This window comes from Diplodia seriata (assembly GCF_021436955.1).
Source record: "Diplodia seriata strain FDS-637 chromosome Unknown scaffold_6, whole genome shotgun sequence".
Taxonomy (NCBI): domain Eukaryota; kingdom Fungi; phylum Ascomycota; class Dothideomycetes; order Botryosphaeriales; family Botryosphaeriaceae; genus Diplodia; species Diplodia seriata.
The window spans coordinates 2,474,391-2,497,995 of record NW_027117313.1 but is presented as its reverse complement, the minus strand read 5'-3'; the positions used below and the strand labels follow the sequence as shown (position 1 = coordinate 2,497,995).

Here is a 23,605-nt window from a genome sequence, read left to right as displayed (position 1 = left end):
TTCGCGGCTTCTTACCATGAAGGCAAGATCTTTCCTTCCGCATGACATCATGTTCCGCTTAAGATATTAACAGCAGACAGTTCATGCAACGCGCCGCTGCTTCGCAACCTTCTCCCAAAGAATCCCCTTCCACACCTAACGGCCCGCCTTCCAAACGCCAACGCACCTCCGCAGCGTCTTCTCCCGCAACGCCGTCCGACCTCGAAGCCGTCAACGCCGCGATTGCTGCGGAAGAGCTTAAACGCACCCAGGCTATTGATCGCGCTGCTGCGGAGGCAGGTGAGACCCGCTGGGTCCTGTCGTTCCGCGAACCTGAGAAGGAGGCGCGCCAACGGAACCCGTTGCGTGTCGTGAGCGCTGGCTACGCGGCCTTGGACAACGATGACGACAGTGACGAGGAAGACGATACGCCACAGGTGGGCCGCATGTCATTCGGCAAGAAGCCGCCGAGGAGAGACGACGACGACAGCGAGAGCGATGAGGGAAGCAGCAGTGAGAGCGATGACAACGAGGATCCGGCTGCGAAGATGATTCGTGAGGGGCGCAGGCAGGCAGCAAAGGAGAAGAGGACGGAGAAGAAGAAGGCTAAGACGGAGAAGGCCGCTCAGTTGGCACAAGAGCGGAGGAATAGGAGTCCTCACGTCAAACTGAACAAGCTGACCAGCATCTCCAATTCTGGCAGTGGACTGTCGACAAGTTCGAACATGGAATGCTTTGCTTGCGGCAAGAAGGGCCACGCAAAGGTGGACTGCCCGAACCGGAAGAAGAGGAGGAACTGAGCACGCAAGTGTTCAGCCCCGTGTTGGAATTCACTTCTCCGCTTCCACCGCAGGTGTGGAGACAGAAAGCCTGCTCTTGCCGGGTTGATCCATTCTCAGGGCTCACAAAAGTTGAGACAAGGGCTTCTGGAAGATCATCCGGTCAGAAGGTAGATTATGAAAAGCGCAAAGAGCATCTCATCTGATAGGAGTTTGAGAGCCCATGAGACAGCATGCGCAGGAGGGCCAAGAAATGGCGACCACGCCCCTATCCTTGGGCTATGGTACCTGCCGGGCACCGAAGATCTAGCTTATTCATGTTCTCGTACACCACCAGTTAGGGGCTCGCTACAATACGGGGAATACCTTGAATTCCTCGTAGCCTTCTACTCATGGTGAGAAAGAGATTTCGACAACAGTATTGTAGCAGGCCCCAAACTCTAGGGGTGATACTATGTTATCACCTTCAGATCTTAATCAACTCAAAAATTCATATCCCTCTAACTTTGACGAAGTAGCCGTTATCTACAGATTCAATGCTTCTATTTAGCTGTTAAGAACTAGCTATGTCGAAATAGTGCACCTGTGGGACGCGACTTGCCTGACATTTTTTTGAGGTACGCCGTGTGATAGTAGGCCACATAGAATTTCATCGCTTTGTAATCCGGAAAGGATCCTATAGACTTATATCCGTGGATCGTTAGAATCTATAGTTAGACGGATTTCTATAGTGTTTGCATCAACTGCCCACGTAGGACGGCATGCCTCCTGTAAGATATGTCTTTGGAAGGACATTTTTTTTGCGACGCAATGTGACACGGCCGATTCCTTCAGCCTTAAGGTATGCCTATACTACCGCTCTATTCCTGGCTACGTCGCACACTCACCAACTTCCCAAGCATCAAAACTATCAAGGAAATAGCACAAACTGTCCTCCACAAAAGCGTGCAATAGTATTAGAGCCCAAAAGTGAAAGCCAGAACGCGCACTTCGAACATTCTACACTACAAAAGACAACAGGCTACGTGAAAGGCCTGATCATTAATCCTCCTCTATTCCGTTGTATGTACATATAGAAGAAAATGGACTGGAATACCTTGGCTCGGGATGCGCAGCCGAAAGCCATCTGGATACTTTGAATTTTCACAGCAAACTTTTAAGAATCCGGCGCGGCAATGAGTGCCAATTGCCAAAGCAATTGAATCCGGAAATGCTCCGATTACAAGATACCTCTCATATTGTCCACTAACTAAGCCCGTATAGCTTCGAAGGACTCTCGAAAATGTATTGGGTGCAATGCGTCGTATAAGAGACTGATCTGGTCTGCGGCCAGCTTTCACAACTTGCGCAAGTCCGCAGTGATAGGCCAAGAATTTCAGATCGTACAGCAGGCTCAGAGCCGAAAACTCCCGACTACCTAGAGATGGTGGAATGGATCGTCGGTTACAAGGGTGCGTCGGGAGCTTATCAATTCTGCCGAGCCTCCAGCTAGCTCACGACGACCCCACGACCCTTTCCCCCTCTCCTTTTCTCCAGGCCAATAATCCCAGCAAGTGTGGGATATTAGCGCCCACGCCGTCGCGGACGCTATAATACATGGTTTAGGAGGAGCAGATGTCGTCATACTCGCCCGCAATGAGGGGGAAATTCCGATCAGCGCAAGATGACGATATGGGAGAGTCGATGTACACCAGGGATCTGGCTGATTGTGATACGCGGGGAAGCAAAGATGAAACAGACTTGAGCTTCATCAAAGCGCCAATTTGCGAGCTTTTGTGGATCAAGTTCGCGAAGTGGTCACGGAGTTTTGGTGGAAGCCTTGGCGTCAGGTCCGCAAATCACTCACCACACTGGGGTATATCAAATTCATTCCTGAACGAGAGCACGTGTCGAGCTTCGGCCTCTCTCTTCTATGGCTAGAGCTTTGCACTAGCGGGCAGGGGTGAATTAAGGAAGACCAATGTGACGTGAGTAAGCCCAGACATCACAGCGAGTGACCAAAGAACTTGAACTTATCGGCCCTGTCCCATCACTACATCATAGCAAAGAAGAAAAAGAGGGCTGTAGGAAGAGTAAATGATGATTTGTTTACGGCCTGCATGGAGAAGCACGTGTCAGCACTTCACGGGAGGGCAACATATGCAGTGTCGTCATGTAGCCTTACGCGCTACCGAATCTCGTGTCGACTGCCCACGACTACACGCATAAGCGCGCGCCTCGCGAGACATACGATCCATACTTCGAGAGACCGGCTCATCGCGCTTACTTGAACTCTGACGAATCTCGACAAAGATGGCAACCTGTCCCAAGGGCCCGGCTGTAGGTCAGCAGGCGCCACAGGACCGAAAAAGGAAGAAAAAAAGAGATAGAGGGAGGCGACAGACGGCTTATACGAAGAGCTATTGAGCTCATCTTCGATCCGGATTCATTGTCGCTTCACATCAGCTCATCTTCAATCCGGATTCATCAACACTTCGCAGGACCCGGCTTACCTACCAGCTGTTGCGGGGGAAGCCCATGCGCACACCCGCTTTCCGCGCGGGCGGAACGCGACGAGCAACGGCGGAGGCGGGATCCGCACCGTCCCGAAGCCGAATGGTACGCAGTGCTGGGTTGGTTCCGGCCATGCGGCATGCTTCATGCTTTACATGTGATCTGCGCATGGAGGCTTCAGACAAGCAGACGTGGCTACATATGGACAAGGGTTGATGTAAGCACTTGTCGCGGGTAGATGTCGCACAGATACGAGTAGCATGCTTTGACCGGTCCCCTTCTCGAGGCTAGGCCCGCATCTCAGCAATAGGCAAAGAAGTGACCGTCGTGTTCGCTTTTACCGGTGGCAACTTGTGGCACCGGACGTTTCATGCGTAGCTGCCTGGCAGGTGGACAGCTGGCTGACGACAGCAAGTTTGCCACGCGTCGGAGACGAGGAAAAGAGGGAAAGAGATGTGTCGCAAATTCGGCCGCCTTGCGTGCACGAAGCACTGTGAGCGTTGAACGGTTCGAAACCAGGCATTCTGACGCGTAACGTGAGCCGCTGGCGTCAGACTCACCAGCAAGGGGACGGTACGCGGACGGCTGAAACGGGATGGGAAAGATACGAATTGCTGTTAAGCTAGAGCACGCGAGATCGAGAACGGAACCCTGGTCTTGAGGTTCAGCTGACAGACGAATATAGCAGCAGTAGCGCTTATGCAGATGACTTGCATCTTGGCCGCGAGCACTGGCAGGATCGGAGTCCGGCTTCAAGTGCGGAGACGGCGGGGATTATGATGATGGTGTTGGTGGTGATGATGACGCTGGACGTGCTGTGGTTGGTGGTGGAGGTGCACAAGAGTGGTCTGGCCGTGGGACCGAAGACCTGGGCGCCGGGATGCGCAGCTCGGAGAATGACAGCTGCGGTTGAGCGTGCAACGCGAAGGGCTAGACCGATGACGTGAGGCTGATCGGATCGCAGCGCGCATGGGGTGCGGTTCAGGTACACCGGGAGGATGAGCTGGAGGATGGACTGCGCGCCTGCTTAACCGAGAAAGAAGCAGGAACGACCAGACAGCCAGCCAGCCAGCCAGCGGAGCCGCCGAATGGGGAAGAAAGCTGTAGAGCGGCGCTCGGAGAGAAAAAAAGCAACTGCGGGCTGCCGTGCAACAGCTGCTGCTGCCCGGAGCCTAAGCAGTGTCTCGGGAAATATGGGCCGTGGTGCAGCAGGAAAAAGCAGCTGACTCGGAGACATGTAAGACGGCAGAGGCTAACGCTGCTGCAGGTCGGCGAGGTACACAAGCTGGTTCTGCTCTTCCTTCGGCCGAGGCCGTTTGCGGGGGACGACCAGTGTCGAGCGGCGCCTGTGCCGTCCCGTTGGCTTCGCGCGCCGTTGGGACGAAGCTTGCGGGGCTGGTTGCGATAAGCGTACCAGAAGCCGCCTGGCCGACGTCACAGCAGCCATCGCATGTCAAGTGGAACCCAGATCCATGTTCAGCTATCTGCCGCGCCCATTGGCTCTCGGCTGGACTCATCAAGTAGATCTAGACAATAGACAATAAGGAGATTTTTTGATATTCAAGGGACTGAGCCGGCTTGATAAACACTAGGCTCTCTGATATAGTAGCCATCACACAATCATGACACAACCCGCACTGGGTTTAAATCTGGTGCCGCCGAAAGTCAAAACGCCGTGTGCTCCGGAGCTGTCCTGGAGCCAAGAATCCAATCAACGCCATGGGCTCGGGCCAAAATAGAAAGGAGCCGCCCAGAGCTCTACAAGTCGCGCCGGATGAATAGTAAAAGGGAACAGAACAAGTGGAAATGAGCCGACGGTCTCGCGCATCCCTGCAACTGAAGGTCAAGGAAGCTGAAAACGACAACGACGGTGGTATCGTGGTATCTCTATGCAAATTGGTGCGAGATGGCAGCGCAGGGCAAAAGGGCAGCAATCAGCAAAATGCGCGCTACAACTGGCTTTCGCCATGCGGAAGAATCGAGACAATGGAAGGGGGCAAATGCCGAGAGAAGCTGACTGCTGGGGAGGAGAGTCGTCATCGTAGATTGGGAGCTGTGTAGGAGAGCCATTGAAGTCTCGCTTCGGGAAAAGGCGGGGTAGAAGGCGTGTCGCTGTACAAGAATCGAATGTCGAGGAGATGATGTGGTAATGAATGTGGTAGTCGGCTGCCGGGCAGACTTGTAGTCATGATACTCATGGTTTTACGCGAGGCCGAGCATGCTCTTCCTCTTGGTCAGCCTCCTGCGCCCCGGGATGCGCATCTCGTCATCCGCGTCGGGAAAGGGCGGGAGCCTGACCGCCGGCTCTCTCTCGTCCGCGGGGCGGGGAACGAGCCGGGGCCGGTTGCCAAGGCTGGATGTCCTCGGCGGACGCTCAAACTCATCCTCGGCCGCGTTGTTGCTCATGCGCGACGATGTCCGTGGGCTGAACACGGCAGTGTTCGGCGTCGGCGGCATTTGCATGCCAGGAGTCACAGGAGTCGGCGGCATGTTCGGCGCGAGCGGCGACGACACAGAAAGGAAGCTCTCCTTTGTCTGCGTCATGGGCGAGATGGGAGACTGCAGGTCCATCGAGTCCCGGTGGACCTTATCGGTCTTGACCTTGTTCTTGCCCCACGTCGATCCGCGCCTGCCTTGCGGGTTCAACGCAATTTTGGCCAGACTGAGTGTGCGGCTAATGCTCCGCAGACGCCGGTGCGCCGGCCTGCTGTTGTCCTCGGTCTTGTCCTCTTCCTTCTTCGCAAAAGGATCCGTGTTGAGGAAGTTGGGGGTTTGCGGCGTCAGGGGGGTCAGAGGAGTCAGAGGAGAAGCGGCGTTGGGAGCAAAGGGAGGAAGCTGGATCGAGCCAGATCGCTGACGGGCGTGAAGTGCGGAAACGCGCTTGGAACCCGGGGAGTAAGATGAGCGGGCCGACGACGGCCGGCGCAGGTCGAAATCGAGAGGAATCGAGGGCTTTTCAAGCATGGGTGAAATAGGTTCAGGCTCAGTCGACTGAGACCTGGCGGGAAGCGGCGGAGGACTGGGGGCGAGCGTGGCTCTCAGGTCAGTCGTCGACCTCAAGAGCTTGGGACGATCGCCACTGAAAATACCGCCCGAAGGCGCTGCTGCCATGCTGTAGTGCCTGGCCACTTTGACGGACGAGCGGAGCGATCCACAGTCCGGGACAGGCGGTGCCGAGGCAGGGTCGAAGGAAAGCGGCGACCTGGAGATGGACGGACGCTCTCTTGCGGGCATTGAGGACTTGCGCCTCTCCGACCGGGCTGGAATCGCAGGCGAGCTGCACGCGGACTGGACAGCGAAGGAAGACGAGTGGGTCGGAAGGGGTGGCTGGGTTTCTATGACAGCAGGCTTGTAGTTGCCGAAAGACATCCTAGACATGCGGGGCACTGGAGACTTGAGAATTGGGACAGCGTTTGCGACGGCTGGGACGCTGAAGGTGCGTTCCCGCGCGGGTTGAGCCTCGTCCATGTCGACGACCTTGGCACGGCCGGCGGAGACGTAGGAAACGGCTTTGGCAAGCTTCGCGGGCGGGGTGATGACGGCGGCCTCGACGATTTCGACCTCGAGCTCGTCGTCGTCGTCGTCATCGTCAGACTGGTCGGTGGAATCGGAGGCATTGGGCGAGAGGTCCTCCTCGGACGAGAGATAGCGGTCCTGGAGCATGGATGACGACGGCTCCAGGGCGGGCAGGGGCATGGTTTGCGAGCGAGCCAGGCGGATCCTGTCCTGGTCGTCGAGCTCGGGAGTGCTGGCGGGGCTGTTGTTCTGGCTCCGGTTGTAGGACTTGTCGACCGTCCATTGCGGCATGCGTACGTCCACCATGGTCGCAATTCAGATGAGCACTGCTGCGTCTGAGGCGGGACACGGGTGGTTAAGAAGGGCGGGGGTGCGTGCCCTCGCAGAAGGCTGGTGGGGGGAGGGTCGGGCGGTAGTAGTACGTGGACAAGCCAGCTTGGAGGTCGCGCGGCGGGCCTGACGACTATAAGGAATGGCGTGGGCGAGGGATCCTGGGCAGGGTGAAGAAGGGAGCCGGGGGCCGTGGTGGTGTGGGCGGCAGGGATGTGTTGATGGCGAGACCCTTTATCGGTTATATTGGGATGAACTGACGGCCGGCCGTGCGCCCATGGAGGGTTTCAAGTACACTGGGCGCGCGGAAGAATTACGACTTCGCTGGCGGCTAGGTCAGATCCGGGGCGCTGGCGGGTGCCAAGGCAATCAATCTGATGGCGGGCGGGCGTTCGGCGCGCGACAGACGGCGCTGGAGGCGGAGGAGGCAAGCCGGGGCTGGCAGGCGTCGCGTCTCAGCGGGCGGCGGGCTAGCAGGCGGATAGGCAGGCAGCTCGTGGAGGCCCTGCAAATGATGCTGCGCGCATGCGAGCTGCAGGGCCGGCGCGCGGGCTCTTTTCACTCGGCGCCCCATGCCTGCAACACTTGCCGTCATGGTCTGTGATACGCCGTGAGCGGTGAGGCAGCGCGTGCGCTAGCCTAAGTGGACAGGGGCCCGGGCGCTACAGGGGAGGCCCAATTCTGCTCTCCCGTTGCGGGGGCCGTGAGGTCTGCTGCGCCCGCCACGACTGGCAGCCGCCGCCCGCTCCGTGCGCCGTCTGATCGCCATCTCCAAGACGAGATTGTCGCTGGGCCAGGAACAGCGCTGCGACTCGTGCCCCATGCGTCGCAGCCATCCCAACTCGGCCAGCCACCAGCACCAGGACCAGCACCATCCCTCGCGCGCGTGGCGGACGCAACAACGGCGAGCGCCTGCCGCCCGCGCCGGGCCAGCCGCTGCGCACACTGCGTCAGCCTGTGCGACAGCCCTCTACGACCGACGTTCCGCTGCCGCACGTTGGAGGCGCAGCTGCTCGAGCTCCCCAAGCGCGCTTTCCGATCCGCTGGCAACCACCGCCCGGCAGGGTCTATTCTGAGACACAGTGACGAACTTCGGCTGTGGCTTGGGGGCAGGCCGCAGGGATGGGCCGTGTTTCGAGCGCTCGGCGCACCTCCGTGATCGCGCAAACGAGGCTCATCAAGCAAGCGAGCGAGCGCGCAGAGGTCGCTGCAGGTGACGGGGGTCCGCCACCAGCAGCGCAGCAACCGCCCACGCAGCAGCAGCAGCAGCAGCGTTCCGGGGCGCGCAGCTGTGACTGCTGGCCGTCATCGGGCCAATGATGATCAGCACGGCGCTGGGTGCTGGGTGGGAGGGTGGCAGCAGCCGCGCGAGAGAGCCGCCGAACGCGCCATTGGCAGGCAGAGGGTGCCTTTTCGGCGAGCCGGCAGGGCATGGTGCGATGCATATTTTGCGCGAGCACCTGATCCCTCGACAAGCTTTGCCTCCGCTGATCCATCGCGCGACGCTTTTGCTACACCAACGCCCGCGTAGGCTTGGTGGCCCGCAGGGTCGCAAGCCTGCCCCACGGAGTTGGTAGTTGGTGCTCAGGGTTGCGAGGCCGAGGAGCACCCTAGGGCTTAGCCAAGCTCGTGTTGTCGCTGTTGCACGGCGTGTGGCGTTGTCGGCGACGAGAGCTCGCTCTCTCGGCCGCGGCGATACACAATCTCCAGGGTAGGCTGGCCGTGGAGGCTGGTTGCTCTGGCAGCAACCCGAGGCTGGAGGAGAGGGCGAGCGCTGCACGTGGCCCAAAGCGGCCAATTGCGGGTGGGCAGGCCAGGGGCCAGCAGTTCTGGAGATAAGACTCAGCTTCCGATTCCGATCTCCACCTGCAGGGCACGCGCGCGCGCTGGGAAATTGCCCTTCCCCAAATACAATCTCTTTAGCTTCAGCCTCATCTCCATCCCACCGCGAACGCAAAGCGCCTCTTCACCCAGCTGCACCTTCTCTGCGCCGCCGGGCGGGCGGCGGCAGCGACGATCGTTCGCCCTCGCACGCGGGGTCGCGCAGCCTTGTGTCGCCCGAGATACGCGCGCCGAATTGAGAGCGCTGCGAACTGTGCGAGATCCCGCATGGTGGCCAGTGGCCAGCGTCCAGCGCGCTCCGCCCGATGATGCCATCAGCGTCCATCAGTGCTCGCTCGCTTGTTGCCCTGGGGTGGGGTGAAGACGATGCACAGAGCATCTCCCCGGCCATGCCATCTCAACACACAGCACCTCACACCACCACGCCCGCACACGCCCTCTGAGCCCGGCCGACGGTGCACCCTCCATCGGAGCGACCCGGCAAGCGTGGCCCGCAGCGACAGCGTCGACGAGGCACCGCCGGACTCGTAGCAGGTTGTCGAATAATGCGCCGCCGATCGTGTTGTGTTGTTGCACGACGCTGCAGACGGCCGTCCGACTCCGGCCGAGCACGCCTGACGCCACCAGATCTTGGAGAGGGCTCCGCAGCTCGCGAGTGGGAGGAGATATCAAATCGCAGCGGTCAGGGGCAGCAGTCGGCCCGCGTCCGTCCAGCACGAAGGCGAGAGAAACGGGGTGCACGGGGCAGGCGAAACATTTCGATTTCTCGCATCGCGAGTCCGAGCGCTTCTGCCGGCTGGCCGTGGACCCGTGCCGGAGTGCAATGCAGGCGGACGGAGGCAGTTGTTACTGCGTGCTCGGAGTCCGGGAGAGCGTTGGCCGTGCGTCAGACAACCCTCGCTCCGCGTTGCAGCATCTGGTGGGCGTGGGGCCAGTCAGCAGGCGGAGCCGGACGGGTACCTGGCAGGGGCGCATAAGCTGCATAAACGAGCGCTCATTTGGCGATCAAACGGGCATTGCATGCCCTATAGGGCAATCGTGTGTACCGGCCTGCGCGACGGGCTCAAAGCAGCATAGCCCGCGAGCGCTGCACCGCGACGGCAAGAAGACGGTGCGCGCCTAATAGACGGCCGGCCTGAAGATCATTGGCAGAGGCCCCCACGGCATGTTCCTCAGCATTGCCACCCCATCCCCCTATACGGCCTGTTTGCGTATAGTGCCGACCGCGCATTATCACCGCTGCTATTGCCGCCGTGCGCATGACGACAATGTGGGAGATGGCGGATCTGAGTCCGTCCCCTCACGATTCCCTTCTGCCGTCATCAACCTGATTTGCGCTCATTTGCTTTGGCACCGCGCGTTATCAAGATCTGCCTCTCCTTCATGCCTTCGTATCATTTCCATTCACTCAATGCGCAGTCCCCTGACAAATTCTCATCCGCTCGCCCTGCCCAAGATCCGGCGGTGAAACCGCTCCCCACCAGCACTACACATATCGAGAATCACGATCCAAGGCCGGCGGTTAGCACAGCCGTCCGATCAGGCCATGGTGCGGAGAACGGCCTTGGTCCCTCTTTCAAAATTTTAAGCGAACGGAGATCAACCACTTTCTGAGACGGCATTTGTGGACGACATCAGCAAGAGAGCGGCCACATGAAACCGGGAGCAAAGCCATGAAGCAAGCCAATGGAGAGGTACGCCCCTCTGGTACAGCGTTCGCCGCTGTCACGTTCCCTATCTTCCCCTATTGCGAAGCCTATGTTATAGATTGGTGATGGACGCGCAATCCTGCACATGCATCCGCGCGGCCTCTCGCTGTCTGTTCCCTATCCAATGCGTCCTAGCTTGTTTCCTCAACATTGCGGAGAAGCCTGAGTCAAGTTTTCCCGTCTTGAAAATTTCCTTCCCGCCCTGACTTTCAATCTGCGGGGAATTCTTCGTGCCGAAGGACAGCATGGCTGCTGACGCCAGCGGCGAAAACATGATACACCAGAAATGCGTGCGACGTTGAATTCGCCTCTTCGGGAGCCCCGAGACACAGGCGGCGCGCTCAATTTTGCCATGTTCCCGCAGGTAGGATGGAGACTGATGACTGCCAGGACGCCACATTCATCGCAATCATTGACAGCTCACATTCATTTCAGACCCGTCTCCTTCGTCGTGCAGTACGATCCCCGCGTCCGTCGCCAAGCAGATGACTAACGTCGCCAACGTCGTCACACCGTCACGCATCGGCCCTGTGGCCCTCCGACCCCTCCGCACGCAGCCAGCTTCGACCGGCGCCAACCGACGAAACCATCAAACAATCGCGTCATCTGCCGAGGGAAACAGCACGCGCCGGCTCCTAAAAACAGTACCCAAGGACCTGAGACGGCAGCGCAGGTTGGAGGGACCCACAGCCCTCTGTGGCTTTTTCCTTAGCCAACACGCCAGAAAAAAACCAGAACGCCACCGTTGTTTCCAGAAGGCTGCCCGTTTCGAATCCCTCGTATCTTGAGCGGGTAGCAGTAACTATGGAAACGCTAGAAGCACGCTACCTGGCGATAGCAACGACACCGCAGTTGCGCACATGACACCCCCTGGCCCTCTCGTAGCACTACGACTCTACCAACTGTGCCACATCGCTCTCGCAATGGCAGACTCGGCTCTAGTTTCTGCCTGTGGACGCCGCCGTCCAGAAAAACCCTCGAACCTCGGTTATCGACGACGAGCAGCCATCAACCAGCATCCAAGCAGCTTCGGGCACCCAACAGTAAGTGACGCGGCGGACAAGTCCCAAGCGCACGGCTACTCGACCGCCGTTCCTTTCCTCCGTCGTTTCAAGATCAACGCTGCCAGCTCATCCAGGGATGTTCCCACACCGACGAAGCGCGGGGGCCTCATGGCAGTTTGCTGAAAGAAACGCGCCACGATGGTGGGGAACCGGTGTGTAAGAAGGAAACTATGGCCATCGCGGATCGCCGATTATCGTGGAGAGACCTAAGGCAGGGTAGGCAAGACGCGCCGATACGCTCTGGCTCCCGCTGTTGTTCGCCTCCTCTTGGCTTGAGCCACCAAATCGTATTGACTCGGACGAGGGTCCCACCCTGGGCTACGTGTTTTATTTTTGCCGCAGCCCGTGCGCGAAAGAGGGTACTGCACTTCGGAGCCGAGGGAGTGGGTGGTGGGTATATGCACGTGCTGCTGCTCCTGCTGGTGCGGGAGAGCCGCACCTCGCTTTCGGTAAATGTTCGTAGGAAGGTGGATGTGGATGTAAGTGAGGCGGCAGGTAGCGAGTCGTGGAAGGATGCTGAATTGCCGACTGACTGCGCACGCAAGCCTTGTTACATCCGTGTGTGAGAGAGATTGAACTCTGCGCACTCTCGTGCTCCTTCTTGCTTTTTCTTTTTCCTTTCCAGCCTCGTTCGATCCGATTCAACTCCCGCTCCCTGTCTTGGTCTCTTCTTTCTGTCGTACCTAACAGCATGAAATCAATACTCTACGGCCATTTTCGCATCAGTATCCAGTAAATGAAAGAGCCTTAAGTGTCGGCACCTTATTGCTCAATATTTACATCTGAGGAGCACATTTGTCCCACGAGAATTTGGTTATGTGAATTTGGTCATGTTGAAGCATCGCAATAACGTCTCCAAGTAACAAGCGAAACGACCAATACCATCTTGGTTTATGAATTAGAGGCAGGAAAGCTTGCTAGTAATACTCGAGTCTATCCCAAACCGCCTACCAACTGCTTGTATTGCTTCCTTTCTGAGAAGCGACATACATAAGGCACGGACAGTTAATAAAGCTTCTCGATTAATCCATGAGCCCACTTCTACTATACTTCGAAAAGAAGGACCGTGATAAATGGAGAGATCTGACTTTTCACCCGTCTATAAAGGATATGCGTGGATCAAAGAAAAGAGACAATATGTTCCAACGCTGTCGAAAGAAATGTCACTTGAATAGGTTGTTGAACATGTTTCCCTCTTCGTCAAAACCCTCACCCGCATATCACGATCCAATCCCTACGAGTAAATGTTCCATCGTCCATAAATAGATATGAACCTACCTTCAGCACAGCATGATAGCATACAACGGACTTCGCACCAAGAAATCACCAGCAAAGGATAACAATAGACAAACATCGCCGTACCCTGTCCACCACTTGCCCTTCAGGCATGCGCACTGTACAGCAACACCCTTCGCTGAAGAGGGCGAAGGTGGAGCGAGAAACGGATATTAGAGGCAACTGCGACACAGCCAACTCAGCGACGAGAACACGAATTGGTAATGTGTAAGCCAAGGCAGGCTGATATCTATCGATGATACTTCCTGAGCTGCCGCGAAAATAGAAACAAAAATGAAAAGATACCAGACGGCCCCCATTGAATGTAGGGACGAATGGGAAAAGGAAGATGCACAGGTACCAACACCAACATATTCCCCACACAGCTTTCATTTTTCTCAACTAAAAGAAATTTCTCTCGGACCCAACATCCCGACGTCCAAAAAAAAATATACCACGCATCATCCCACCCAGGCATGCTCGCTCATGACAGCCAACCCACCAAGTTCAGGCCTTTTCGCCTTGGCTTCACTTCTCGACTTCCATCGCGTCGCCCCCGCCGGTGCTCGCGGGGGCGGGGCCGCTACCTGTGCCTCCTGCGCTCGCAACACTCTCGCCGCCGTGCTGCTTCACCCGCTTTGCCTCCCTACCCTCAGTGTCGGCCACGCCGCTCTCTCCCGCTCTCCTCTTCTCCCCCTCGCCGGCCTTCCTCCGCTCATCCTCCCTCGCCGCCCTCCTCGCTTCCTTGTCCATTCTCTCCTTCTCCTTGCGGAGCGCCTTGCTCTCGAACTCGTGCCAGTCGCCCTGTAGATCCTCTAGCTCTGCAGCGCGCCTCGGCGGGGGCTCTTCCGTCGTGAAGTACGGGTGCTCCAACACGTCGCTCGCGCTCGGCCTGGCCGCCGGGTCGAACAGGAACATGGCGGACAGTAGATCGAAGGCTGCCGGCGTGACGCGCTCCTTGTACTTCTCTGCAAAGGTACTCGGCTTCTTTTCCGACGGCCGCAGCAGCTCGAACCACTGCATGTCGACGATGCCCGGCCACTCGGCTCGCGTAGGCGTGCCGAGCACGTTGTAGATCTTCTCGAGCTGGTTGATCTCGCCGCCATCTCCGGGGAAGATTGCATGTTTGGTGAATATCTCCATGAGCACGCAGGATGCGGACCAGATGTCCACCGCTGGCCCGTATTGAGTCTCGCCGAGCAGAAGCTCTGGGGAGCGGTACCAGATGGTGATGACACGGTTCGTGTAGTCGAGCTTTTTCCGCTTCGCGTAGAATCTTGCCAGGCCGAAATCTGCCAGCTTAAGTTGGCCGGTGTTGCTGACCAAGATATTCGCCGCCTTGATGTCTCGGTGAAGGACACCGCGGCGGTGTAGGTAGTCAAGACCCTCGAACAGCTGTTTTGCCAGGTCTTTCTTGTGGGAATGCTCGAGTTTGAAAGAGGGATGGTTGAGGAGACCAGTCAGGTCGTGCGAAAGATATTCGAAAACCATGAAACAGTCGTTCTTCTCAACCATGACCTCCTGAAGCTTGACAATACTGTCATGGTTGAGAGATTGGAGCAATTTGATCTCGCGGATTGCAGTGACCGGGAAGCCATCGCGTTCACCCTCCATCCTGATTTTCTTGAGAGCAACCTTGCTGTTGGTATAGACGTGGATAGCTTTGAACACCTTTCCGTACGTTCCCGAACCGACCACAGACTCATTTCCAGGTTTCCTGTAGTACACGGAATCTGAATTGGCGAATTCTGCTGACAGAATAGGCTTCGGTTTGGGCCGCTTCATGATCCTCTTCTCTTTGCGGGGTGCTGGCTTCGGTTCAGGTCGCCGCCTTGCATCAGAGAGCTTGTAATCAGACACTCTGAAGTCTGGTGGCCGGAAAGCAGACGCTCCAGAATCTGACCGACGATCGTCATAGTCGCCTCTCCGGCCATCGTCCGCCCGGTAGTCTGGTCTTCTGTCGTCTAGCCTCCGGTCCTCCAGTCTCCGGTCGTCTCCCCGCCTGTCATCTCCACGCCTGTCGTCCGGCCGCCTGTCGTCCAGTCTTCTGTCGTCCAGCCTTCTGTCGCCCAGTCGCCTGTCATCTATTCTTCTGTCATCAGGCCTCCTGTCATCAGGTCTTCTATCGTCAGGCCTTCTTTCGTCAGGCCTTCTATCATCGTGCCTTCGATCATCTGGTCTTCTGTAATCTGGCCGTCTATCTCTGTCGTCACGATCAGAGTACTTGTAGTCTCTCCGGTCGTCATACTTGTAATCAGATCGTCGATCATCCGCCCGGTAGTCGGACCTGCGGTCATATGGAGCATCGTAGCGGCGGTCGTTGCGAGAGTCGAGCCTTGGTTTGGACGGCGTGGGGTGTGGGGGAATCGGTCGAGCTTTGGCTGCAGCAGTCTCAAGAACGGAAGGCTCTCGAGGTTTGGATGACAAGTCGGCCTTTGGTGCGGAAGATGTTGACGGAGTTGCCTTTGACTTGAGCGCGAAACTTATCTTCGGGCCCGAAGAACTTTGTGAAGCGTCCGACGCGGATGGTTTCGGCTGAGGGTTGTCTTTCTCTTTTTCTTTCTCCTTCTCCTTCTCCTTCTCTTTCGGGCCCTGATCTTCAACACGCAAATCCTTCGAAGGACGGAAGGGGTTGTCGTCTTCGTCAACTGATGACTGGCTTTGTTCAGGAACAGGCGACTGTGATTGGCTGCCCTGCTGCTGGCCTACAAGAGGGGCAAGAAGACTGCGATGCTTGTCAATAGGAGCACGTCCTCCACGACTGCCGGTAGCTGGTGTCCAAGAGAGATTGCTGTAGTGGCCGCGACCACGTCCAATAGCTGGGGTCGGTTGCGAATACGATGAGCTCGACGGCGGGTAGCGGCGGTCACTCGAATTGTAGTGATTCCCACGGTAACTGCCATGGCCACCACGATAAGACGGTGGAGGCTGGTTTGGATAACCAGATGGAGGTCCATTGTAAGGCTGCTGGTAGTATGGTGCCTGTGACGGCGGGTGGTTTGGATGGTAGGGTGATTGGTTTGGCGAATAGCCGTGAGGTGGCGACCTATAACTGTTTAGACTGTGCCAGAAAAAGATGTTATAGTGCTGAGGACTCACCCATGATGACTGCCATAATACGGCTGTTGGCCGCCCCAACCACCTCCTCTGCCCCCAGGATACGGCGATTGTGACTGCGGAGAAACATGGCTCGGAGTTGCGTATGGCGGGGTGTGTGAGTAGCTTCGCGTGTCTACGGGAGGCCGCGAGGGTCTCCCTTGATTTGAATATCCCTCACGCATCCTTCTCCCTTCGTCTACCGACCTTGCAGAGTCTGACTCGTACCCTCCACTCCGTCCACGATCCCGTGAGCTTCGTCTCGAAACAGGTAGACTTGGTCTAACAGGTCGATCAGAGTCACGAGAAGCGCGGGACTCAGCACGATGTGTATGTCTTGTTGTGAACGTTGGTGCAGGCGAGCGGGATGGTCGGCGGCGCGGGGACAGGCGAGAGCGGTGGTCTCTCTTCGACGACTTTGCTGGCGGTGAACGGCGTCTAGAGACAGGCGATGGAGACCTCCGGGAGCGTGGGGTAGGAGAGCGGGCAGATCGCCGCGATAACCGGGCGTCAGAGTCTCGCTCTCTCCTCAAACCAGATCCACCTATTTCCCTGTAATCCCTGCGTCTATCTTCGACAGAAGGCGTACGTTTTCGGTGAACGTGGCGTCGTGATGGGGAGCGGCGTGGGGAGTCGGCTCGTCTGGCTCGCTCGCGTCTGTCGGGGGATGGCGATCGTTTGCCGTGCCGTGGGGGAGAGTCTGCACGTCTGTAGTGCGACTCGACTGACCGCGAGCGTCTGCGGGTAGTGGACGGTATGTAGGAGCCGGGAGACGAGCGGCGCGTTGCCGTCCGGTCGCTGCGACTGGGCCGGGGCGAAGAGGTGGTGTCGGTATGCTTGCCTGGCGCACGGGGCCGTTCGGATGATCTGTCGAGGCTGGGGCTGCGGTAGTGCTTGGAGCGCTTGTGGTGGTCTCTCGTGCTCGATGGGGTGATGCTCCGGCGTCGTTTTGCTGATGGAGGCGAGTCGTGTCGGTGCCTGTGGTCGCGCGAGGTCCTTTCTCCACCCGGCGCTCTGTTCCTAGACGGTCGGTAAAGGTCGTCCTTTGGATCTCTTGGCGTGGGCGACCGCCTCTCTCGACTGCGGCGCGGCCTCCTGCTGCGGCTCCTCTCGCGCTCGCGGGTCCTGGACAGACGCCGGGATGCTGGGGTGGCGTGCTCGGATGGCGAGTGACGACCTGCGACGGTCCTATCGTGGCCTCGTCCACGGCGCACCGATGCGGGCGAGCGTCCCCGCTCTCGCGACAGACTGCGATCACCTGCAGCCCTACCTCTGCTGGTCCTGGGAGCTGGTTCCTCGGGTCGCCACTGATCTATCAACGGCGTTGACCCAGCCATAGAGATAGTCAGGAAGACATGTGGGCACTCAAGCAAGGTGCAGAGGTGTCGGGCACGCTACGCGAGATGCGAAGGAAAACCACACCGAAAACGCAGACTTACCCCAAGGATGGCGGGACGCTTGGACGGGGGTGGAGGTGCAGCGTGCGAGCGACTGCAGGAGTTCCGAGCGTGCAATCGAGCCAGAGCCTGTGCGGGTGGAGTGCACGCGGGAGGTGAGAAGCGGCGCGCGCACGAAATGCAGAGGCTCAGTCCCGAAGCCGGCTAAGCGTAACCGTAGGCGGCGGCAGCGACACCGACCTCAGCCTTCGCCGACTCAGTGCAGCCCTTCGGACCCAGCGGCCGTGTTAGTATCTCAGTGTGCCCGGGGCCTGCTGCGTGCGTTCGTAATGCCGTCAGAAGATGTAGGAGGAGAGGTCCGGCCTGCGGTGCGATGCGTTGCGTTCTGCCGCCACCCTCCGCCCCGGGCCCAGCCCGTCGCTTCTTGCCCTCAGATCCTGCTCCTCTATCGAATCGCACGTCCGCTGATTCGCGCGTCTGTCACAGGCCAAGCTATCTACAAGTTCATGCACGCGCCGAGCCCAGCAGCCAGAGCCGTCGTCTCCACGCTCCAACGCTGCTCAGCCTCAAGCGATGCCGCTTCCCGGGGCGGAGGAGGCCCGTCCGTGTGCCCAGAAATGTGCACTCCGCCACCCGCCATGTACCGCGTGGGCGAATCCTGGGTGAGCGCGCATACGCTGGTCAGCCAGCGACGAGTCTTCTGGTTTCTCTGCTTCGCTTCTAGTTCTGCGGATACAGTGCATGGCGGCGAGGGCGGAACCTGGTGGCTTGGAGCGGCGATCTCTGCTGTCGGGTGGGTTTCTTCGGCGCTTGAACAGTCTGTCGATGCTCGGCGGGCTTGACCAGGGCTTGATGAGGCACGCGAGTAGAAGCACGCCTTCCGACCGGTGCTCATCAAAACAGCGACTGCGCCCCAAAGCGGGCTGTCGAGGCAGCCATCACCTTTCGAGGTGCGATGCTGCCAGCAGGACGAGGAGTCTCATCCTTCCGCACTGCGCAGTCCGTGGCTGTCGACTTCGACGAGATGAGAAGTGTAGCTCAACTCCCTCCTGAAAGCTCCTGTGGAAGCCGGCATTTCCAGGTGTCTCTGTGGTTTACCACACACAAAGCGGACGTAGAAAGCTGCTCGGCAGGGCAAGAAATGAGCCCTTTAGAGCGTGAGCACAAACGAGGCGCCAGCGATTCCTCCGCATCGACAAACGTCGCGCCTTGCAAGTTGGCAACGCGGGGTAGTTAGCAGAAATGAAATGTAGGTCCCCAGGCCCTCCCCCATCAAGGCGCCGATGGGATCTGACTGCGACTCCGTTGCAACTCGCGCCTGCCGAGCGGCGGAGCGAAGACCGCACGGCTGGCCAGCGCGAGACCGCAAGGGCAACAAGCCCGTCCACCCGCCAGCGAGTCCATTTCGAATGCAACAAAAGCGTTTGAGTATACTTCGTAGTGGTGGAGATCTGAGGTGGAGGCGGGCGCGCGGTCGGGCAGAACCCTGGGAGCGCTTAAGCGGTGTGGATGGGCAGCGCGACCGCAGCCGCGATGTCTGTCGCCTGGCCGTCACGGTACCCCAAGAGTTGCCAACGGAAGAGGGCGGCAGCACGGGAGGTACATACCAAGATGCCGTGCCGGAGGGCGTTTACTTGCGATGGGCGGATTAAGGGTGACGGTGGAGGTCGGCCCGGCGATGGCTGGCGATGGCAGCGGAGCAGGTTGTGCAGAGCGGAGGGCCGCTCTCCCTGCGGCGCTGGGCTGTGAATCCGGCGGTACATCATCACGTAAGCAGGCCACCCCCTCCGGTCGGTGCGGCGTGACCCTGCAGGCGCGAGCTCGGGGCGATTGTGACGGCAGGGATCTGGCAACGTTTTTTGGAGCCCTAGCGGTAGCGAAGGCGCAACTTTTCGTCGCCGCCAAACTCCCCGAGATGTGTCATAGCAGTAGACTTCCTATTTCTCGCCGATCGCAAGCCTCGCGCCGACCTGTGCTTCCCCAGTGCTCGCGATGGCCCCGCGCCAGTAGACATTCACACCACCCCAGCGGTCTCTTTATGCCAACCCGCCTCTACGCCCGACCTGACCTGACGTAACCGCCATCCGCCCACCCAAAATTTACCTTCCGCAATCTCCCGCACGAAAATGGACCCCTCCCAGCAGAAGCCGCTCTCTGCCATTCCCCCGCATGTCGTGAACGGCTCTACGACGACCGAGACACGAGACCAACGTGAGCGCGAGAATCTCTACGCGTCGATCCAGTCATCCGCCAGCGCCCGTCAGCCCATTGAGCTCGCGCATCCCAATGGCACCTACTCCAAACCCCAGACGCACAGGATGGATGTCGCACGCGGCAAGGCGCATATGCTGAACGGACTCGAAGAACACGCCCGAGACCCCAGGGACGAGGCATCCCCGCCCACGCCGCTGGCCACGAGCCGCCCGCAGAGTCCCTTCACCCAGCACCCCACCATCGACTTTGACGGTCTGAGCTGGCCCAGTAAGGAACACATACCGTGTTAGGTCGGCCTTTCGTAGCTGACGCGCATTTAGGCTTGGGAACGCGCGAGCGCAAAGAGGCCACCGACGAGCAGAAGGACGAGCGTCTCCAGAAACTCTCGGGCGCAGTGCGGACGATCCTCGAATGCCTTGGCGAAGACCCCAACCGTGAGGGCCTTCTCGAGACTCCGGAGCGCTACGCCAAAGCCATGCTCTTCTTCACAAAAGGCTACGAGGAGAACCTCTTTGACATTGTCAACCGGGCCGTTTTCCACGAGGACCACGATGAGCTCGTCATTGTGAAGGACATCGAGGTCTTCTCGCTCTGCGAGCATCATCTGGTTCCCTTCATGGGAAAGGTTAGTGGCGGCGTACTTACTTGAAGGAAACCATTGCTGACGGTGCGTCCTAGATGCACATTGGATATATTCCTAACCGCCGTGTCCTCGGTCTCTCGAAGCTCGCCAGGATCGCGGAAATGTTTGCGCGCAGACTCCAGGTACAAGAACGCTTGACGAAGCAGGTTGCCCTTGCCTTGTCCGAGGTGCTCCAGCCCCAGGGCGTTGCCGTCGTTATGGAGTCGAGCCATCTTTGCATGGTCATGCGTGGCGTTGAGAAGACTGGCTCGAGTACGACCACCAGCTGCATGCTCGGGCGCATGCGCTCCACCGCGAAAACCAGGGAAGAATTCCTGACTCTTATTGGCCGACGATAAGCGTTGTGTCCAGTTGCATCTTGGGCGGCATACAACTTGCTTCTTTCCAGATTTGGCGTTCAACATTGGGTAGGTCCAGGCGTTCTTGCGGTGCTCATCCACCAAGGGCAAAGGCAGCGAAAAAACAAAGATACCGTACTTGTGAAAACTTCTCTTTTACTGTAAGATTTGGCGGCGACAGTGTCAACTCATCCTGGCAGCGCCTCTCAACAGGCATTCATTCACTCAAGGAGACTTCTGAGACTCGGCTTGGTGAGCGGGGCCGTGTCGAGTAACATATAGCATTCCAAATGTGAGATACTGAATTTGTTGTGAAAGTGAGGAACCTGGGTTTGGGTGCGTGAGTGGCGTTGGCGCCGCCTCTTGTTTACGTTGTGTTGACTTTCACCCCGACCTTCCCGTTGTTGTCGCGCTCTACTTACGCACCGCCGCACTTCAACTTCGCAACTCCTTCACCCTCCGCCCTCCCACCTTCATATCTCCGCGAGCAGTGGCTTCGTCTCCACCACTGCTCCGACTCACCACACTCAACCAACAAAATGTCTTCGTCGAAGCGCATGGATATTCAGTCAATTTTGAACCCCAGCATCAGCGACGATGCGAACGACAACGAGGACGCTCAGAGCCAAAGCCAGAATGGCGCTGCACCTCAGTCAAGCTCTTCGGCCACCCATCAACCGCAAGGTACGTAGTTACTTCTGTTCCAGTCTTACGGGTAGCTCTCTTACGCAAACGATAGGATCTCCCACCGCCTCACTTCCCGCTCAAGCCAAGAGCAAGGGCAAGCGCCAGGCCAGCAACTCTCCACTCGTAGACTCATCCTCGCCTGGCCTCCGTCGCAAGCGCACCAAGCCGAACCTGAAGATCTCCCCAGCCGCGGCTAACAGTCCGTTTTCTACGGCCAGCACTTCTACAGATGGCAAACCGCTCGAGACTAGCGACATGGCCGCCGTCTTAGAAAATACCTCATTCGGGCTCGGCATAAAGGGCCTCTCTGCTGACACGCCGGACACCGTCCTGTCGCCGACTAAGAACCGTGGCCCTTTGACCGCGTTGGCATCTTCCTTTGGTCAGCTCTTTGATGAACCGGAGAATGGCGGAAAGAAAGATGGCGGAAGAGCCTCTGACAACAATAAGACGGGGGGTGTGAGGAAGGAAGAGATCGGTGAAAAGGGTGACGACAAGATGTCTGGCACGGAGGAAGATGCATACGATGCGGTCATGGCCTCCCTCGAAGCCGCTGAGCCAGACGAGCCGCCCGAGGACCTCGATATCGGCTCTCTCACTCCACCGTCAAGCCCAGTCCTGCCGGCGCAGCGGGAGCTCCCCATTCTCGAGGGGAAGAAGAAGCAGCCGCGGATGGTCTTCAGCATGGGCGAGGCCATCATGAGCCAGAATGACATCCTGCTGAACATATGCAACTGGATGGGCCTGCGGGAGTTTTTCAACCTCTACTGCGTCTCGAAGCGCTTTTACTTGCTCGTGAACTCGCACTACACGACGCACATGAAGCAGCTCGCTCGCAACTTCGCGCCGCTGGCCAGCACCATCTTCCCCTACCAGCTGTACAAGCGCGCCTGCATCCGCGACCCCGTGTACCGCACCCGGCCCGCCCACGGCGGCGACCCCGCGAGCACCTACATCAACCCGGTCCTCGACCGCGCCACCCAGACCCTCACGGCGACCACCTGGTCCATCCCGGCCGCCCCCAACGCGCCCACCGCGCCCGAGGTCGTCCGGACGGTGCCGGGGCTGCGCTGGGTGCTGATGTGCGCGTACCGCGAAGCCATCGTGCACGACATCCTGCTCAGCATGGCGCTCGAGGGGCACCGTTTCCCCGTGCCCACCTTCGGCGTGGTGCTGAAGATATGGGCGCTGCTGGACCACCCGTTCAACGGCACGCGCCTCGCCGTCATCCACGACACGACGCTCTGGGCCAACCGCGACCTCTTCCTCGCCCTCATGTTCTTCGTCAAGCTCGACATGCGCTTCTCGGACCCGCTGCTCGGCTCGGGCCAGTGCGTCCTGCGCCGCCTCTTCCTCGGCCAGCGCAGCCTCGTCGTCCTGTGGGAGGCCCTGCGCGGCCTCAACGCCCGCACCCCCGCCGAGGTGCTGCACCTGGTCGTCCGCTGGGACACCACCATCTCGCCCGACGTCTTCGACAGGCTCGACGCGTCGAAGAAGACCGGCCGGTCGTCGAACGCGGTTTTCGGCGTGCCCGAGTACCAGGTCGGCACGCTGAGCCGCGAGGGCTGGAGGCAGGGCGGCGCGCGGCTCCTGCGCCCCGATCAGCTCGTCCTCCGCGAGACGGCCAGGCGCGAGTTGAACATGCATCGCTGCTTCTTGGACTTCATGCTATGGGGCCACATCGACTGGACGTGGCTGAAAGACATCGAGCGGCCCAATCTGGAGGAGCTAGAGGAGCAGGATAGGAAGAGACGTGGCGGTTACTTTGGGGCGGGACCGAGCGGGGATAACGGGGAGAGGAAGATCAGCAGCGGCAGCTTCAGGGACATGGCGAAGGCGTCCAAAGTCTCCGAATAGGAGATTGAATGCCGGTGTGGTCACTGAAGATGCGGTTGGATAGCCGGGCGGTTGTTCGGCGAAGAGAAGGAAGAAGTAGCCCGGCGCAAAAGGGATCTGGAGCCCTTCGGCCACTTCACCTTTCCCGACCGTGAGGCCAACTTAGACGTTTCCGAGATGAACTCGAACCGCTTTTGCTGGATATGCTGCATAGCTTCTCACTTGTGGAGCACAGTGGCCTGGTCATTCTTTACTTTTCTACTCAGCGCAACAGGCGTGCTTTCCGGGTAACATCGGGGCATACGGGGTTCTTGCATTAATGTAGCACTTGGAAAGTCTGGCGGGAAGGTACATTTAATGGCGGTATTGCTGGCATGGTTCTGGTAGTAAAAGGTAGCAGACAGAAA

General features: G+C 58.7%; 5 protein-coding genes across 5 annotated transcripts; 3 read left to right on the top strand and 2 right to left on the bottom strand.

Moving 5' to 3' along the window:
• Positions 1-83: 83 nt before the first annotated feature.
• SLS55_006632 (uncharacterized protein) lies at positions 84-779 on the top strand (the record flags this gene model as incomplete). Its single annotated transcript, XM_066778061.1, has 1 exon — positions 84-779. One exon carries the CDS (start codon positions 84-86, stop codon positions 777-779), a length of 696 nt encoding a protein of 231 aa, XP_066632156.1.
• A 4,674-nt stretch (positions 780-5,453) lies between these two features.
• On the bottom strand, positions 5,454-7,073 carry SLS55_006631 (uncharacterized protein; the record flags this gene model as incomplete). Its single annotated transcript, XM_066778060.1, has 1 exon — positions 5,454-7,073. The coding sequence occupies one exon, from the start codon at positions 7,071-7,073 to the stop codon at positions 5,454-5,456; it is 1,620 nt and encodes a 539-aa protein (XP_066632155.1).
• A 6,442-nt stretch (positions 7,074-13,515) lies between these two features.
• Positions 13,516-16,090, bottom strand: LSK1 (serine/threonine protein kinase, CMGC, CDC2/CDK subfamily; the record flags this gene model as incomplete). The annotated part of the gene is made up of 2 exons (XM_066778059.1): positions 13,516-15,692; positions 16,087-16,090. The coding sequence occupies 2 exons, from the start codon at positions 16,088-16,090 to the stop codon at positions 13,516-13,518; spliced, it is 2,181 nt and encodes a 726-aa protein (XP_066632154.1).
• A 3,516-nt stretch (positions 16,091-19,606) lies between these two features.
• FOL2 (GTP cyclohydrolase I) lies at positions 19,607-20,675 on the top strand (the record flags this gene model as incomplete). Its single annotated transcript, XM_066778058.1, has 3 exons — positions 19,607-19,961; positions 20,015-20,319; positions 20,373-20,675. The coding sequence occupies 3 exons, from the start codon at positions 19,607-19,609 to the stop codon at positions 20,673-20,675; spliced, it is 963 nt and encodes a 320-aa protein (XP_066632153.1).
• Positions 20,676-21,214: 539 nt separating this feature from the next.
• Positions 21,215-23,219, top strand: SLS55_006628 (uncharacterized protein; the record flags this gene model as incomplete). Its single annotated transcript, XM_066778057.1, has 2 exons — positions 21,215-21,359; positions 21,415-23,219. 2 exons carry the CDS (start codon positions 21,215-21,217, stop codon positions 23,217-23,219), a joined length of 1,950 nt encoding a protein of 649 aa, XP_066632152.1.
• Positions 23,220-23,605: the final 386 nt, after the last annotated feature.